The sequence below is a fragment of the Agelaius phoeniceus genome, chromosome 4 (genome assembly GCF_051311805.1).
Source record: "Agelaius phoeniceus isolate bAgePho1 chromosome 4, bAgePho1.hap1, whole genome shotgun sequence".
Taxonomy (NCBI): Eukaryota; Metazoa; Chordata; class Aves; order Passeriformes; family Icteridae; genus Agelaius; species Agelaius phoeniceus.
This window is the reverse complement of record NC_135268.1, coordinates 58,587,317-58,605,536: the sequence shown is the minus strand read 5'-3', so window position 1 is coordinate 58,605,536 and position 18,220 is coordinate 58,587,317. Positions and strand designations below refer to the sequence as shown.

Genomic DNA, 18,220 nt, shown 5'->3' with positions numbered 1-18,220 from the left:
CCATCCTAGAGACACACTTAGAAGTAAAGAAAAAAAATTCAACAACAGACACTGGAACAGTAAGACAATAGATGTACAGTACTGATGCACATGCAAAATACAAGAAAAGAATACAGAAAGTTAAGAGATGAAATTAAATAACTGAATTATCTAGGAACAAAATTGTTTGCATGACAGGGAAACGGTAGTTCCAGACAATGAAATCTACTGATCAACAGCTTAAGCTTGAAAACACAAAAATTTGACTGCCTATAATCAGAAACTCACAGAAAATGAATTATACAAAATATTATCAAGACTGAGTAGGGTCTGGAATGACCCTACTTATACAGAGCAATTAGTTTGTTGCATGCACACAAGAAAAACTTCTTTGATAACTTCTGGGTAACAGGTGATCATCAGTGCAAATGGGAGAATTATTTTACATCCTGGTGTAATCTGTACCTTTAAGGAACAAAAGACCAGAGAGTACAGGGGACTACCATCAGCAGGAAAACACAACAGCCTGGAACAGATTTCTCCTTATTAATCATCATCCTCTGCATCAATTATTACAAAACTGCAAGTCAAAACTAATTCAGAGCTGTCAAGTTTTTACTGCCTTTCTATTCCACTTTAGACTCTTTGCACCAGTAACAGTCAAGCATGTATTGCTTTCAGACGCTTGCAGGAGGAGTCAGCTTTTCCCTTAGAAGCAAAGTCATCTTTCACCTAGTCAGAATAATAATGGATTTATTTTTTTGTTCTTATAATATTTTCTTTAGAATTAGTTTAATTTTTTTAATGATTTCCAAAAACTCCCTATGAAGAATAAATACAGCAGAATTTCTTATATATTCAACTGCTGCAGCTATTGGTAGTTCACAGATTTTAATTTATTTTACTCTAAAAAAGTAACATGATGAGGGGGTGGTGTGTGTCTAAGAGCATATACTCTGAAAGGTGTGCTCCTGGGTTGGGGTTGCATTTGAAGTCCTCTTGCTGCTAAATGCATATTCAATCAAAAGGGTTTGAAAAGACTCAGGTAGACTAATCAGCCAAAAATGCAAACAGTGCTGCTATCACATTGACTGTTCTGTAATGCAAATCATGAACTTGTAAATCTTGGTGGAAATATCTTGGGAAGTCTCTAGAAAAACTGCTAATTCAAAGTAGTCATCTTTGAGGTCAAAGTGAGTACCTCTGGATTTTACCTAGTTAGGTGAGGAATACTTCCATGGATGGGAGACTCTACAACCTCTGGGTGGCATGTTCTACTGCTTGCCTGTCCTCATTTTTCCTTACATTAAAAGGAACCTTTTATTTCAACTTGTTTACAGTCTGTCATTATCCTGCTATGCACCATTGTAAAGACTTTGACCCTGTCTTAAAATTAGAATATCCTGAGTTGAAAGGGACCCACAAGGATCATCAAAGTCCAGCTCCTGGCCCTACACAGGACACCTCCAAGAGTCATACCATGTGCCTGAGATTATTGTCCAAATGCTTCTTGAACTCTGTCAGGCTTGGTGCTGTGACCATTTCCCTGGGGAGCCTGTTCCAGCGCCCAACCACCCTCTGGTAAAGAATGTTTTCCTAATATCCAGCTGAACTTTCTCTGGCACAGCTTTGGGACTGAGGTTGACCTCAGGTCTTGTCACTGGTCACCAGGGAGAAGAGATCAGTTCCTGCCCTTCCACTTCCCCTCAAGAGAAAGTTGCAACTGCAATGAGGTCTCCCCTCAGTCTCCTCCGGGCTGAAAAAGGCAAGTGACTTTCAGCCACTCCCTGCATGGCTTCCCCTTAAAACCCTTCACCATCTCTGTTGCCCTCCTTTGGACACTCTCTAATGTTTGATGTCTTTCTTACACTGTGGCACCCAAAACTGTCCCCAGCACTCGAGGTGAGGCTACCCCAGCTCAGAGCAGAGCAGGACAATCCCCTCCCTTGCCCAGCTGGCCATGCTGTGCCTGATGCCCCCAGGACAGGGCTGCCCCTCCTGGCTGCCAGGGCACTGCTGGCTCATGTTCAACTTTCCATCAACCAGAACTCCCAAGTCCCTTTCTGCAGTACTGCTCTCCAGCATCTCATTGGCCAGTCTGTTCCACCCAACATGGGAAAGTACTTCACCCATCCTGTGATTCATACCGGTAATTTTCCATTACACATGAGAAATTTGTAATTAGACATATAAAATTTTAAAACACAATGAAACATATTTTGGGCAAGAAAGGTGTTCAAACTCTGAACTTATTATCACTACCAAATATTTCTTAATTGTTATCAGCAGATGGCACCAGATATATACTTGGTATGACCTGAACAGGTTTTTTTTTGAAGATGTTTTATTAGGAGTGGTGACTATAGAAAAAACTTGCAAAGTTTTAAATTTGCACGCCTACATCTTTTTAAATCCCTGTTTTTCACAGTCGTTATAAAATACAAGGCAGCTGTATTTAGTCCATGTATAATGTATAACTTGAACCCAGTAGAACAGTCTCTAAAGGTCTGCAGACCTGATGCTATTAGGATAAAAGAAGACTGAATTTGTGTGATGTAATCTGATATTTTCTGCTTTTGATTGTCAAGGTAACAGTCTGAAAACAAGAGAAAAGAGTAATAATGTAATTATGACTAATTGCAATGATTTATTTTAATTCAAAGGTGACATTTAGGATTAATAATTCCTCAGTTTATGTGCTGCACGAGCTTGTAACTATTCAAACCTGTACTGTTAACTATTCTGCACATTAACATTATGTGTGATCACTAGACTGCAATGTCTATGGTGACAGACTTGACTGTCAGGACAATGAACAAAGAGTTAAAGGTTCCCAAAATAGTGTTCCATTTATCAAAAACCAGTATTTTTTCACTAAAAACTCAACCTTCTAACTTAATTTGTCTTCTGACACAATGCCAAAAGGCAGTCAAAAGCAGCAGGGAATTACAACCCCCCTTGTACCTGCAATCCCGTTGTGTGAGGAGAAGGACTAAGAACCCATGATTGCTTCTCTGTGTGCCTCATAAATTCACTCCATAAATTCACTCTTTTCACAAAAAGGCCACATTTTATTTTAACAACCCCACCTCAACAGCCACCAAACTGTCCCAGTGACATTCTTAGTTCTGCTTGCAAAATTGTTCAGGTTACAACAGGAATACAATTACTTATTTTGAGGCATGTATCATGATTAGTTCAGCTAACTTGACCAACGAACAAACAGAAGGAGTAAGTTAACTCTTCTGTTCTCATAAACATTCCACCTTTTTTCTTCCTCTACTCAGGTTGCAATGTTCACTATTCTATATCCAGTCATATTTCTATTAATCCTTGTAAATGTAGTAGAAATGATCAAGAAATTAGTGAAGAGAATAACACTGGCAGGCAGGTTAACACAAAAAGTATCCCCTTAAGAAAGAGTGAAAACCCCATGAAACATTCTTTCCTGATGAAGTTTAAGAGGGACAGCAAAGCTGTCACAGAAGTTTATTGCACAAACTGTGTCAGTGTCAGTCATTACAGAAAACCATCCAGATTTTGAAAGGACAAATTAGATTTTTCAAGATTAATAATCAAAAGAAACTGCAGGTTTTGGATGAAGTAGTGTGTGCAACTCAAAGCTACACCTCAGAAAGTAACACTTTTTTTTTTAGTCTGAAATAATGTGTGCATGATTACATTGTCATAGGTTTGCTAAATGAAATGTACTATGTCCAAGATGCATAATCAGCTTGTGACAGCTGCACAACCGATAGAAAACTACTAAAAGAACAGAAGAACTCAAATTCAGGTATATGGTATAACAAAGACATATTTGTGAAAGGAAATATTTTAGTATATAACAAGGATATCAAGAAATAGTAAAGAGCTTTGAAAAGCTTACAGGAAAATTACTTTGGGATGGGAAACGTGGCATTGAAGATACTTGACACAGCAGCCCACAGAATCTGAAAAGATTCAAGTAATCTCGAACATTCTCTCTATAATTTTGTGCCTAAATTCCTGAACTTCTACATGGGCTTCTCATGTCTCAGTCACCTCTTGGTGGATCATCTATGCTGAAGATAGAACCTGATTCACAACTCTTTTTCTTTGGTTTTGTTTAAAGAGGTCACATTAATATTGCATAGAAAAATGTGCTTCTAAGAACACACAATGTGTATTACTAGAAATACAGAAAATTAATAGTCCATGAACAAAATGTCTGATCAAGCTTTTAAACAACTGTGATTCTGTGATATAACAATGATCATATGTCACACTCTATAATACTCATAGAAAAAAAAGACCTATATGTATTTTTAAAGCATTCTATGTTTTTCCCTTAACAAAAACAGAACAGCTGAACTTCAGCATTATGGAAGTGGAAAAGCACCAATCTAAGTCTACTCTGCTTACGCTACCAAAAGGGTAAAGAGAGATGTCATACGTGGGAAGAAAGCATTTGGGTTTCAGACACATTGTTTAATGGCAACTATCAGCATTTGATAACAAAGAGGACTTTGGATTTGTGAACATGTCTGCTGAGCACAGGACTTTCCTACAGACAACTGAGTACAAAACTGGTCTCTCACTAATGCATAGTGAAGTTGGGTTCCTAATGGGAAGACCTTAGTTGTTTACAGCATTTCAAGAGTTTACCCATTTTGGCAGGAGTTCATCATCTTTTGTCCTAGATTCTATAGACAAATAGGCATGTTTTGAGATCTTCTGAACAAGCTTCCTGATACAAAAAACCCCAGAACAACAAACCCAAACCCACAACCAAATCCCCTCAAACTAGTCAGCAAATTAAAAAAGCCATATATAAATTTCTTCAAAATAAAAGATTAATGGGACCAAGAAATGAACTCTCTAATTTGCTCAATGGTCTTAGAAGTTGTTCATAGAGGGCTAAAATAGCTACAATAGCAAGAGAGTAGATCATCTTGAGGAGTTTGCAATCCAAACAAGTGTTACTCCATTCTAAAGACAGCCAGCCAAGAATTCTACAATTTTCTAACAACAAAAGAACATCTGGTTTGGGACCAGGTATAAGAACTATTCCTTAGCTAACCATTCCTTAGCTAAACACGTACTGGAATTTTTTTTTATTCCTTTCTTCATAAGTTGATACTTGAACTCAAAAACCTACAAAAATTCAGAAAGCAGACTTGGTTGGGATTTTCTTAGTAAAACTCTTCATCTTCCTCCTAAAATCCAAACCAGTTACTTGAATACCTCATAAATTGGTTTCACATGCCCTTTACTAATTTTTTCCTTTTCACTTCCTGTAATTTGAACAACTTTAAAGACTTTGCTAAAACCTGAACTGAAGCAATATTCTTAGTAAATTCTTACCCAAGAATACAGAAGTACTTCAGAGAATCACAAAAACAACTGGAAGTTTCATTTTTCAATAGACAAAACCTCTTTAACCTAGCATTACTGATCTGACAGATCAAACCGAAAGAAAATGCTAAAAGCCAAATGCTCTTTGTGAGAAACTTCACTTAGAAGTCATTCACTCCACTAAGGTGAGGTCATGCCAAGTTTCACTTCTCCCATGATAGAAGTTCCTCTCAAGGAGTATCAAAAGAGATCATCTGCAGCAGGAGCATAAAGCAGGCAAACACTGAATAACATTGTACACATCAAGACCAAGAAGAGATCTGACAACATAGAAATTTGAAGGAATTAAAATATCTGCCTAGGGAGATGCCACACAATTGGGCCTGTGATGAAAATATAATAAGACTTTAAGAAGTAATGAGGTGCCAACTTCATTGGACATTTTATTTCAAATGGAAAATAGCTGGTTTGAAAGAAAGCCAAGAGTCCAAAGGATGCACTCAAAATGCTGTTGCACTCCATTTCAGTTCTTTAAAATGCAAAGAAGCAAAACATAGACTGAGTAGACAAGTCTGTACAGAAAAAGATTCTACATACCCCAGGTTCAAGGGCATAATAATCTCTTCTGCTACAGCAAATTAAAAGGGAGAAAACTAACTTTGCTTTTTTCTCCCACTTACGAAGAAGAGACAGTGTCTGACTCTAACTCTGTCAAAAGCAAGAGAGAGCTGTCACCCTAGCCATACTCAGCTATTCTGACACACACATACTAAACCCAAGAAAAATCTATGAATATTGTAGTTACTGCATTCACAGTAACTTCATTTACATTTCTTCATTCACAAGAACTTAAGGAAGAAAATGAGTACTTCTGCTTCTGTGGACAGTGAGTAAACCAACTAACATTCATGAAGTAAGCTGATCTGTCATTCGCTCATGTATTGCTCTAACTTGATAGAGCAAAGAATAAGAACAGTCACAGAATTAATGACCTACAAAATACTGCATTTTAAGAAGAAGTTTTAACCTCCAATTTGGATGTATTTGAAGCTTTCATGCAAGAATATCCCAAATTCCATTTTGCAATCTGCAAAGCACTTTCTCTTGCCTAAAATCTGTTTCCCACTGAAAACCAGAAGGAACAGAAAATGTTTAAATGCTTCGAATTCCAGAGAATGACACCTGAGGTTGGCATAAAAACAAAGTAGCAGCTCATGGTAAAAAGAAAAATCCAATACAATTTATGAACAGGGATTCAAAAGAATGACACGTAATGCAAGAGGATGAAGAGGAACAGTAAGTAGGAAGGGTAGTACTTCATTTGGTGATTCACATAAGAAAAAGATTGCGGGAAACCAAAGGAATAAAAAAGAGAAACAGCAGAAACATCTATTTCAGTAGATAAATAAAAAATTACTTAGGAAACAAAATTAACCCTGAATAATTTAATTCTTCTAGATTTTTTGTCCTATTTCATAATACAAAAGACATGCTTTTATTACCTTTCTTTCGAAAGAGTGCATTTAGATAGTTTTCTGCTTGGCATTCAATCTTATCAGTGTTGGACTGGCCCTGAGATGACAGTTCCTCTGTAGGCGTTGACTGTGAAGAACCGAAAACTGATGCACGATCCTAGAAAACATATCAAGGTCATAACATCTTTCAGAAGTTAGTCTGCTGGTAGTAAAAAATACTATGAAATTACTGAGTTATTGAATGGAATAGAACCACTAAAATCAAACTACCTTGAGTCAAAATGCGGGATTAACTTATTTGCAAAATTCAATTCTCTCACTCTTACTATCATACCAAAAAAATTAGTGTTGGGGAGTAGAGTAATGTTTAATATAATGCTCATACTTACACTGGCTGTTTCTTTATGTAAATTACAAAAGGAACATTTCTCATCCATAGACCAGTCAGTTAGCTCTTCTGGCTCACAGTCTTAAAGGAAGAAAAGAAAGCTAGATGTTTTAAACAAGCAAAAATGGATTTTGAGAACAACACACACTTCCTAAAATTCTCTTAAATAAATTCCATTACTAATATTACTAATAAATTCCATTACTATACTAAATTGGTACAGTGCATTCAGTCATATTCAATACTTCAGATATTTTCAAATTCTTGTCTGGTTTTTACAGCTCAACTTAAAAATAGCAGAGAGTGCTTTCCTTAGAAGAAAAGGTAAACTTGTGTCATTCAGTTTTATATCTGTCATAATTACTGGAGGCATCTGAATACTGCAAAGAAAGCTTTGAATTGTAGGCATCATTCTTTTTAACTGAAGTGTGCAAAAGTCTCACTTGAACACCTGTTTCCTGAACATGGGGAGCAAGATGTCAAGATGATGTCTTTTACCTTTACACCAGACTTCCTTACACTGCAGGCAGTACTTTTCATACAGTATCCTAGCTATGAGCAGCCTTTATTACAGCTGCAGTGTTTTGGAAAGTGAATCCAAATATGATTAACTACAACACCAAGGCCTTGTCCATCCTGTTCATGTGCTTACAACCCAAACAACTTTTTAACTCCCATTATTAGTTACCAGGTATGTTTCCTCCTTTTCTCCATACCACCAAATTACAGTCAGTTCTGTTTAGGGAGGTTCTTGAGATTATCTGCTTTCAATAGCACATGACAGTAGCCTGATCTTGGCTGGCTGCCAATCTCCCAATCCACTGATGCTCTCAATTCACTGCCCCTCTTCAATAGGGCAGGGATGAGGAAGTAACATGGTAGGGGACAAAATTGGGGGATAAACTTGAGGGTCAAGATGAAGACAGGGAGCTCACTTACCAATTACTGTAACAGGGAAGTCAGACTCAACTTGGAGAGAATCAATTTCATTTATAGCCAATAAAAACAGATTTGCATAATGAGAAAGGGAAAACACTAAACCACCTTACCACCCCTTCTTCCCAGGCTTCAGCTTCACTCCTTCATTCCTGATTCTTCTACCTCCTCCCCCACCCCAAAGAGTGCAAGGAGGATGGGAAACAGGCTGCTCTCAGTTCCTAACAGTTCCTCTCTGCCACTTCCTTCTCTTTTTTTTCCTGCTTCCAGCTTGGGGTGTCTCCCATGGGCTACAGGCCTTCACAAACTGCTCCAGTGTTCTTCCCACTACTGCAGCTCTTCTAGAACTGCTCTAGTGCATGTCTTTTCCACAGGGGACAGTCCTTCAGGAAAAGACCATTTCACAGACCCCCAGCTCCTGCCAGAAAACCTGCTCCTGCATGGGCTCCTCTCTAGAGCTGCAGTTCCTGCCAGAGGCCTGCTCCAACATGGCATCTCCACAGGCTGTAGCTTCCTTCAGGGCATCTCCACCTGCTCCAGTGGCTCCTTCAAGGGCTGCACTGTGGATATCTGTTCCAGCATGGTCCTCCATGGGCTGCAGGCTCTACATGCTTCACCCATGGTCTTCTCCAAGGGCTGCAGGGGAATCTCTGCTCCAGTGACTGGAGCACCTCTCCCCTCTCTTCCTTCTCTGACCTTGCTGTCTGCAGGGTTGTCTCCCACTGCCCACTGTCCTCCACCCTCTTCCCACAACTGCTGAGCTCTTACTTCTTCTCAAAGATATTATTAAAAAGGCAAAATAAGAATAAAATTACTTTGAAAAATAAAGGTTCTTCAGTTGAGCACAAACATAATGTAAGTAACTCATTATTACTTAAATCTAGTTTGCTCAGCTCTAAAATACTGATTTAGAACAGAATTCTGTATTATTGTATTATATGCTTTCAAGGATGCAAAAGAGCAATTTTTACAAGTTGGACTGATGTTTAAAAACAGACATGGTATTTTTCTTGGCTGGACAGTAACAAGAGATAATGAGTCATTTTTGCTGAATTAATCTACCTGTCCCAGCCCATTAGAGCTATTCCTTTAGGAGGTCCACAGCATAAAAACAACACTATTCCCTCACAACAAGTTCATTGTTTTTCTTGCAACCATGAAAACTTTATTTATGAACCTTGAGATTCTACACCTAACTCTAGGACAGGCTTATACTTTCAGAGAAGTTCTTCTGCCTTGGAATCCTGAATTTCCACTGGTAAAAGTCAAACCAGAGAGCAATCCTTGTGTATTGCCAAAAAAGCAAACCTTGAGAAACATCAGCTCTACATAACACTAAACCCTTTATTTAAAGCAGTGTAAATCATGTACAAGACTTATTAAGTCTGCCAGTGAGCGAAGCAAAAGTGATATCAGATATATACAAGATATATCAAATGCCAGACAGTCTCAGGTCACCCCCACAGGAAACATCCTGATATCAGTATTAAGTTTTTAACTACAGATAGGCAGACATACTCTCAGAAAAATCAGAGGCACAGACAGCACTTTAAGCTGAATAAACTTTCCTCCAGCTGCATTGAATTTAGGATGAGGATCATCTTCCCTCCCCATTTTATCTTGCTTGGGGTCAGATGATAAAAGACTTGCAGACAACCTATAATGCTTGCTAGCTCATGAGAAAAGTTGCTAAGACTGTGCAAACAGCCTTTTAATATTAATCACAGTATAGATCATTACTTGAAACCAAAACCCTTTAGCACAAAGGTGTAAAATTATTTTCATTTATTAAGAATAAATTGGTGAACTTTGACAAAAATTTTTTTTTTCATTTCTTAAGAGGCTCACATCTTTGTTTCCCCAAACCATTTTTCCCAAAACGGTAATGCCAAATTAAGTAAATTAATTCAGACATCTGTAGTACTGAACAGATTCCATGTTTATATTTTAAAATACAAAATAATTGTCTAGTAAATCTAAATACAAAATAAAATTTAAAAATTCATCAAAATAAAACTTAAAAATTCATCTCTTACTTACCAGTATTTTCTGATTATAATAATGACCCAAAAGATTTTCCAGCTATTTGAGACAATTTTGAACATATCATTGCCTTTCTTTTTATACAGCACTACTGCTTCCTAATAAGTACATTAAAACAGCTGAAGTATTTATCAAATCCTTCATATTTTTAATTTCATAAAATCTCCAATTCTATTAGATTTGTGTTTCTAATAAAATTTTTCACTACTAGAAATACTCCAAAAGATAAAATCTTTCATCCTGTATAAAGACGATTTTGTCCTGGCAGAGAAAGAGCATTGAGAGCTGCTTTTTTCCAACAAGACAAAGCTTTTCCTCAGTGGTTAAGAGAATAGAACCCCAGCACATAATCCCCCCAAAAGAAAGTACACACATACCACCTGATTAGAGGAGCAGCTTTTTAACAGTTTAGCTAGCTATGCATAAGTAGAATGTAAAGAATAACAATTTATAGGTGAATTTACTTAGCTGAAAATGGGTATGAGGAAAGGATTAGAAAGCCCTAGAGATTCAATGACATAAAGCCTCAGTTCAGAGCTTGACCCGAAGTCAGATGCCAAGATACAGAACTTGACCCCTCTGCAACCAGAAATTGCAGAATCCAAGGAGTCAGGAAGACAAACTGGTGCTGCATAATGGTGACAAGAACCACTTTAGCAGTTACAAAGTAAATCCTACATATAAAAGAATTTCAAGACACAAAAAAATGTTTAAACAGTATTTTCTTGGAAAAGTGTAATAGTCTAGTAAAACTGAAGTGTACCTTTTAGCATTTAGATTTGCCATTGCAATTTATTATTCACTCAAGTAACTTAAGATAATACAATATTTTAATCTATAAATCAAATACTATTTCAAGAAAGAATTAAGGAGGAAATAGATCAATCATCTTACATTTATGCACATTATACATCTTTTTCATGCCACAATAGATAAAACCAAAATATAAGAGAATAAAATGCTATTGTATCTAAGCAGCATACATTTCAGCCAATTCTCACATATTTCTGCACAAGAAAGCTACATAATTTCTTGAGGTATGTTTGAGGAAACACACTCTTGCTGCTAATGAGCCATAATATTGCATGTTGACAGTATTAGTTTAGTGGTTATGATGAGGAAAATAAACAGCCTAAAAGATGCAGTAATTCAGGCACACTGCTTAGCGTGTGAGAACCTGAGTTCTAATTCTACCAGCCATATTTTTTAACTAAGGCAAATTATTTACTTTGTATCTTGGTTTCATTACCTGTGAAATGAAATGCAACACTTAGGACAGTGGAAAAATTTGTACAAATTTTACTTGAGAGTTCTGTATTAATCTTTAAAACAAAATTCAGACTTCAAATCAGAAATATTATACTAAAGATAGAGCTGACCTCTACTGTACCAGTATAAACCATTTCACATGGCATTACTGAAGTTACACATACTATGTCTATAAAAATGAACCAAAAATAAGAGTAAGCTAAGATGGGCCTTCCAACCTACCAGCAGTTCTGGAGCACTTGGCTCCAGAACTAAAATCAATTTTACAGATGCCTCAGACATGGAAATAGGCTTTAATTGTTGAAGTACTCTTGCATATTACTGACAAAAATTTTCAGAAATTAAAAAAACAACTGAGATGTTGCATTTTAGATAAACACAAATTTAGTTTTCAAGACAAAGTCACAAGGGCATCAAATAGCAAAGATTTACAAGCAATGGAAATATCAGATTTTAAATAGTAAGAAATCTTCAACAGCATGAGGCAAATAAGTTCAAACTTTACCCCTAAGACAGCTCAAATACATGCACACATGAACTCTAAAGGAGCAATATAAACTTTACAGTGTATTGTATCATGCCCTGTAACTGTAGCTTAGACTTTGGCCACTACCAAAGTCTGCCTTCTTACCCCCAAAAAAAAGTAAAAAAAAAAAGCAAACCCTTTCATGCAAAAAACAAAGCATTAACTACTAATCAGTGTAAAGCCCAATACATACAAATATTGGAATTACAACTAAAAAAACAAAAACAAAAGAGATACTGCACACTTATAACAATATCCTGTTTCCTTTTCAAATGTGCTTATCACAGCAGTTGAAAATACTAGTCATGTAAACAAGCTTTAATCTAACTGTACATGTTTCTTAAGTGTTTTTATATCTTATTAGTGGCATGCCTAGCTTGAGAAAGGAAAAAATAATATTCTAAAAGCATCAGCAAAGTAGTATTCCAAGTTCCCCCCCTTCCCCACAAAAATACTGTGTTATGCATATGATACAGGCCAAGGAACTTGCACATTATGAAGGGGACAAAACCATAACCAAGTTAAAGCTCTAAGCAGTACATGCCAGTCTGCCTCAAGTGCTAGCACTAAGTGACATGCTTTACAAATTACACTATCAGACAATGAATTATGAAGAAATGAGATGGAACATTTTTACAGTTTCATAACAGAAGTAACATTTCTTTAAGTCATAAAATGAACTTGCCAGAACAATTCTTTCAATACTTTAAAGCAAATTTTTGCTCTATAGTCCCCATGTTGTGAAAGATAAATCATTCCATACTTAACTAAGGACTTATGTGTTATTGACAGCTATTCCAGCAAAACCAAACCCATTTTGACTAATGCTGGGTTGATTTTACAAGGCTGATGGAAAAGGTGTTTATATACATATATGCTTGAACATACTATGACTTTATATACATATGCATAAAGTACTATAAAAACTAAAAGTTTGGAGTACATATAATAAAGATGTAAAAAAATATGATTATATAAAAAGCATAAACTTTCTTGGCCACTACAAGACCAAACTAGCATCCATTAGTTTCCTTTTACCAATTAATGTCAATGGGAAGCTGAGCAGCTTGTCTGCCCTTTCTAATGGATATTCAGAAACAAAGAAGAAGATGCAATATTCCAGAAGAGTAAGTCTTTTTCATGAGAGCTTTGCAGAAAAGCTTAGCTAATGCAAATTCCCCTGTATGGGAACAAAACCTATGTATCACTCTCCCTAGTGTTTTGCTTAGGCACAGTATTGACAAGAAAATTAATAAATGAACATTGGAAAGAAAAGCACTGGAAGATTTCCTTTTTCAAATTCAAGATATATGCTTGAAACTACTTTTAGCTAGAAGAAAAAACAGTAAGTTAAAGTCATTGCACTAAAAGCTGGCTCATTTACCTTCAAATAAACTGAGGTCTCTTCGTAGCCTTGGTCCATAAAGCCCTTCTAAAATACTTTCAAAACCTGGAGATAAAAGAAACATTTAAAACAGTAAATCAAAAGTTTCTTAAAGAAAGCAAATTCTAGAAAACTGGCAACAAGTATCCTCAAATTATAAGAGCAATTCCAAAAATTGTTACATTTATCAAACAAATATTTACTCCTTCCACTATAGTACTACTCAATAGCATTAGAAGATAAAAATAAGACAAGGCAACTGCCATCTGCCCACAATCAGCCTATTAAGCCATGCCCCAACAACCTCATTAGACTTAAAATAACTACCATAGAATCCTAAAGGTGGTAGGATTAGCCTCATAGCTCTAAGCAACTGAAGGAGTTTCTCTCTTAGCCTGAGAATCAGAGTCATGTACAGAGAGAGGAAAAAATGAAAAGAAAAAAAATTGAAAACTTTACAGATCAGAAACTTCTCATGATCTTCTGAAACTACATAATCTGAGCAGGCTAATATTACAACAAATAGAAAAAAAGCAAGCTTCTTTTGCTTCTGATATCATGACATTGTTCTCTAGTCCTCTGTATCTGCACAAAAATGTTTTAAAATGGAGGATTAGAAAAATCCAATTATTTTACAGATTTACCAGCTAGGATGTTTAGGTATTTGGTAAAAATTAAATACTGCAGTAAGGGTGATGAGACACAGAGCAAATCAGATGATTGATAAATAAATAATGTTTAAAACCCCAAACCCACAAAAAAGTGCATGACAACTGATGAAATATGGTGACAATTTAGAGCATCAATAAAAAAGAAGTTTTGTTCAATGCTGAAACAGTTTCCAAATGCCCCCCTTTCTCCTTCCAAATAATAAGCTTATTTGAAAATAAGAGGATAATTCAAAGCAGCATTTGAAGGTTCTCATTCTTTACACTAAAGGCCTGCCTGTAGCTATTTTGCTAGACCAGAACTTTGCAAGACTATTTTATCATCACACTACATAAAAGATACCAAAATCTTCAGGAAACAACTTCTATCAACAAAGAACATTCAGAATCGCAAAATTTGTTCATCATGTGATGTCTTTTAAGACAACACAACATCCTGTTCCCTCCCCAAAAGTTATATTTACTTTTTGGTTTGGATTGTATGTACACTAGTATAAAGAAGAATAAATATGTACCATATTTGAAGCAGACAAGGGAAGCTATCTTAACACTTAGGAGCTGTACAGTTTGACAAGTCAGATTTTGTTAAAATTTCCATTGCAAAGTAACTTTAATATATGGACTATACTGTGAATCAATTGTAACCTCTACAAATCTGATATTTGAGCTATAAATGGATTTATATATTGAACTATATGGATTTCATTTTCCACTTTTCTTTGTACTAAATATAGTACCACAAGACAACACAAATTAAATGACAAAACCACTGTCCTCTCACAAATACATATACACACATCTTTTAAACAGCCTACAAGAACTAGAAAGCAAAAAGCCCAAAGCCCAAGCACACACTAAAATTTACCTTAAAGCATCATCCAGCAACTCTTACATTCAATGTAATATAAATTCACATCATATCAGCACTGCATAAATTCCCTGTTCTTCTGGCTTCAAAGGGTTATGGACAAAAAAGGCAAGAGAGATGAAGCCTTAAGTTAAGATAGCAATCCTCCAAACACAAGAGAGTGGAAATACAAACCACACCATGTGTATTGCCATTCATGTTACACACTGTAAGCCATTTTAGGTCAGCAGCTAGTTACATTCTGCCAAGTTACTGTTCCTGGGTAAAGAAATGAATGAAGCAGCACTTGGAGACAACCCTGCCTATTTCAAAAGGGCAAACAGCAACTCCTATTTTTCAGGACTTCATCAGTCAAACAACAGGAAGCTTGTTTACCATCCCAGTCAGCACCCAAAACCTCTTGGTCTTTGGATACTACCACCCTTCCTACCCTATGCAGGGTGGTACTTGTTTCTGCTTTTACTTTTGTCCTTACCTGCCTGCCCTACTACCTGCTCCTGCCTATGGAAAACCACGAGCGCAGAAACCCAGCTCTGTAAACAGCAGTTTGTCAAAGAAAAATGCAACCTTCAAACAGGCTTCCATACAGCTTGTATTTAAGATGGCAATTAGCACACTGTGGGAGTTGTTGGGTTTTTTTATTTTCTTACTCTGAGGAAAAGATAAACCAGACTGCTTCTTTGCTAATTCACCCAACTTAACTCCATCCTACCCATCCAAAGGGCTCTTCTTTTCCTGAAATATTACAGAACTTCTCCAAGGAACCACAACAGACTTACCCTGCCCAATCATTTGTTTCTTCACCTCTGGACACTGGATGACTTCATTTAAAAGAACACTTACTTGTACAACCTAAGAAGATCAAGAGAATATTTTTCCAGACCTTAGGCTAAAATTTTCCCAGAAAGCACCTGTGTTACTTCCATGCTCCAGGAAGTACTATTGCCTTTCAGCAGAATTGATACAATTTTAGTTTAACCTAAACAAGAAGATGTATCTTTATCTCAATTTTAGTTTAACCTAAACAAGAAGATGTATCACCTTTTCCTAAAATGTAACCATCTGGACACAAGCAGTTCAATAAATCTTTGTTTTTCTTCTTGAGTCAGTATGCTTATGCAAACAGTAGTAGCAGCTTTGGAACCCTCCAGAACCTGAAGAGCCCACAGAAACTGGTCTGAAATACACTTTGCTTATATTTTTTATGATTCACTAATGGAAACAAATTGCTTCAAAAAAGTTTTACAGAATTTGCTGTCTCATGGTGTTTGATCGCCTATTTGATTCCAAACCTGGTCTTTCAAAACTGTTACTTGAGATCTGACACTTTCTAGCTCCAAACTGAAAAGCAACACTTGGCTCTAGTAACTTGCAATACCCCGAACCATCAAACTCCCTCTAATAAATTTACTGTATCTTCATGTAGAAAGAATCAGCTTTCTTTATTGTCTGACACCTTTTAAAATCCAAGATAGGTTCCTCCAACAGTCTTCATAAGCAGAAATTTGTGATAGAGTGAGTCTCTTAACCCAGTTACAAGCTTCCACAGTTTGTACTTCTGAATAAAGCTGTGAACAGGGGTTTTTCCCCTGTATTAACTCTCCTGCCCACCTTTCCCCCACCACGGATGCTGCTTTCCTCACTGGGGGCTGGGATGGGGCAGGGACTCCCATGAGGAGGGAGGCTGAAGCTGTGACCTCCAGCAACAGGAAGGGGGCTCTCTTTTTGCACCAGTACCTATTTGGGTACTGAAAAGGCAAACAGCCCAGGAACAAGCTCTATCAGGTCTGGCATATGGATCACAGCAAAGGCCACCAGAAGGAAGCAATAGGTGACAGTAACTGCAGGCTCCCATGAGGCTTCTGCCCAGCAGCTAGACTGGCTGTCACAGAATTCAGCTCTGGCCTCTGGTCCAAACCCAGAATGTTACAGAGAAACTCTTATGGCTTATCTGGCTGTTGAAAATATCATCTCTTACCCATCTACCTGGCCACCATGATACTGCCAGAAGTGATCTTCAGCAGACCAGAGCTAACCATGGGAGCACAGGGGCAATGCTGAACAACACCAGGTGTCAATGGAATAAATAACAGAGCCCAGGTGTTGATCCAAGGTGAAGGCTTTTCTAGGGTAAACAAACATCCTCTGGGATCAACAGGTGTCTACATGGCTGCAGGCAGGACTTCAGCTCTTATGACATTAGGATCCTTTAAGAAACAGAGTGCTGGAGAAAGACATGATCTATTTGATAATACAAATCAACACTGCCAACAGGCTTTGCCACAGCCTGCAGCTGTGGAAGCAATGGATAGTCTGTGCTGCACTAAGCCTAGAGCAAATCACGAGGTGAAGATTTACAGAAATTTTAAAGCAAAGTCGGTCTAAGTTAATTTTGGACAGATATAGTAATTGAACAGTTATACAATACAAATTGAGGTGGGACAGGTTAGCCATACATTGGCTATTGTTATTCCAAAAGCTATTTATCTCCATAATTTCTGAGAGAAAACTTTAGTTACTTTAGCCTTAGAGTTGAATTCAACAGCCATCTCCTCCTTTCCTCCCCACAGCTTCAAAGTGAATGGAGACTGCAAGCATGTTTTCAAAAAAATTGAATGACTCAGAGTATGTGTTAGAAAAATAGCCAAAAAAAGAATAAATATCATGTAATAAATGGAAGCTAACATTTGACTACCACTTTGAAATTAACCATTTGGTGGGTCTGAAGATAGGAGTAGTATTTACTCTACACTTGGGAAGGGGAACAGAATATATGCACACGTTCTATTAAAAAGTTTTTGATAGGTTTGGTGCACTCCACATCACACAAATTTCTTGATTCCCCTAACCTTGTATATGGCCATATTAACTCCTAAATTTGTATGTTCTTTTCAAATGAAAGTCCATTTCATAAAAGCAGATATATTTCCTTTCCCCTTTGTCTCTTTGTTTCTTTACTAGTTTTACTTCTTTACTTTCTTTTTTCTCTTCCCCTTTTCATGTTTCTGTTTAAGAAGTAAAATTAGGGTTTTAGCTACAAGGCTTTTTTTTAAGCCTGTATTTGGGACATCTTACTAAAATGTAACCATTTTTAGTTAAAATTTTAACAAAGCATTTTTATTTGTTCTTTTACTCAGGACTAGAACACAATAATACTAAATCTCAAGAGGTGCCAACCAAAACTTGTACAAACTATAATAGTGACACTAATGACCTCAGAGTAGGCTACCTAAAAAAACCTTTTGCTTGTACTTGCTCTCCCCTCCTCTGATCTGCTGCAGCTTTTCCAGTTTAGGAAAGTATAAGCCTTTTATCAGTTCATCTGCTTAAAGATAAAAGTGCAAATACTT

The 18,220-nt window shown here is 36.8% G+C and overlaps 1 protein-coding gene across 9 annotated transcripts in view; it reads right to left on the bottom strand.

Moving 5' to 3' along the window:
- LCORL (ligand dependent nuclear receptor corepressor like) overlaps positions 1-18,220 on the bottom strand; it is a 78,919-nt gene that overhangs the window by 41,582 nt on the left and 19,117 nt on the right. For all 9 annotated transcript variants that reach the window (XR_013182146.1, XM_077177670.1, XM_077177671.1 and 6 more), the window contains exons 2-4: positions 13,335-13,400; positions 7,178-7,257; positions 6,816-6,945 (exon numbers count right to left, since the gene is read on the bottom strand). Coding sequence is in view for 8 of the 9 variants with exons in the window: in XM_077177670.1 (XP_077033785.1) it covers positions 6,816-6,945; positions 7,178-7,257; positions 13,335-13,400 (276 nt within the window). In the remaining variant the exon portion in view is untranslated. The remainder of the gene's footprint in view (positions 1-6,815; positions 6,946-7,177; positions 7,258-13,334; positions 13,401-18,220) is intronic.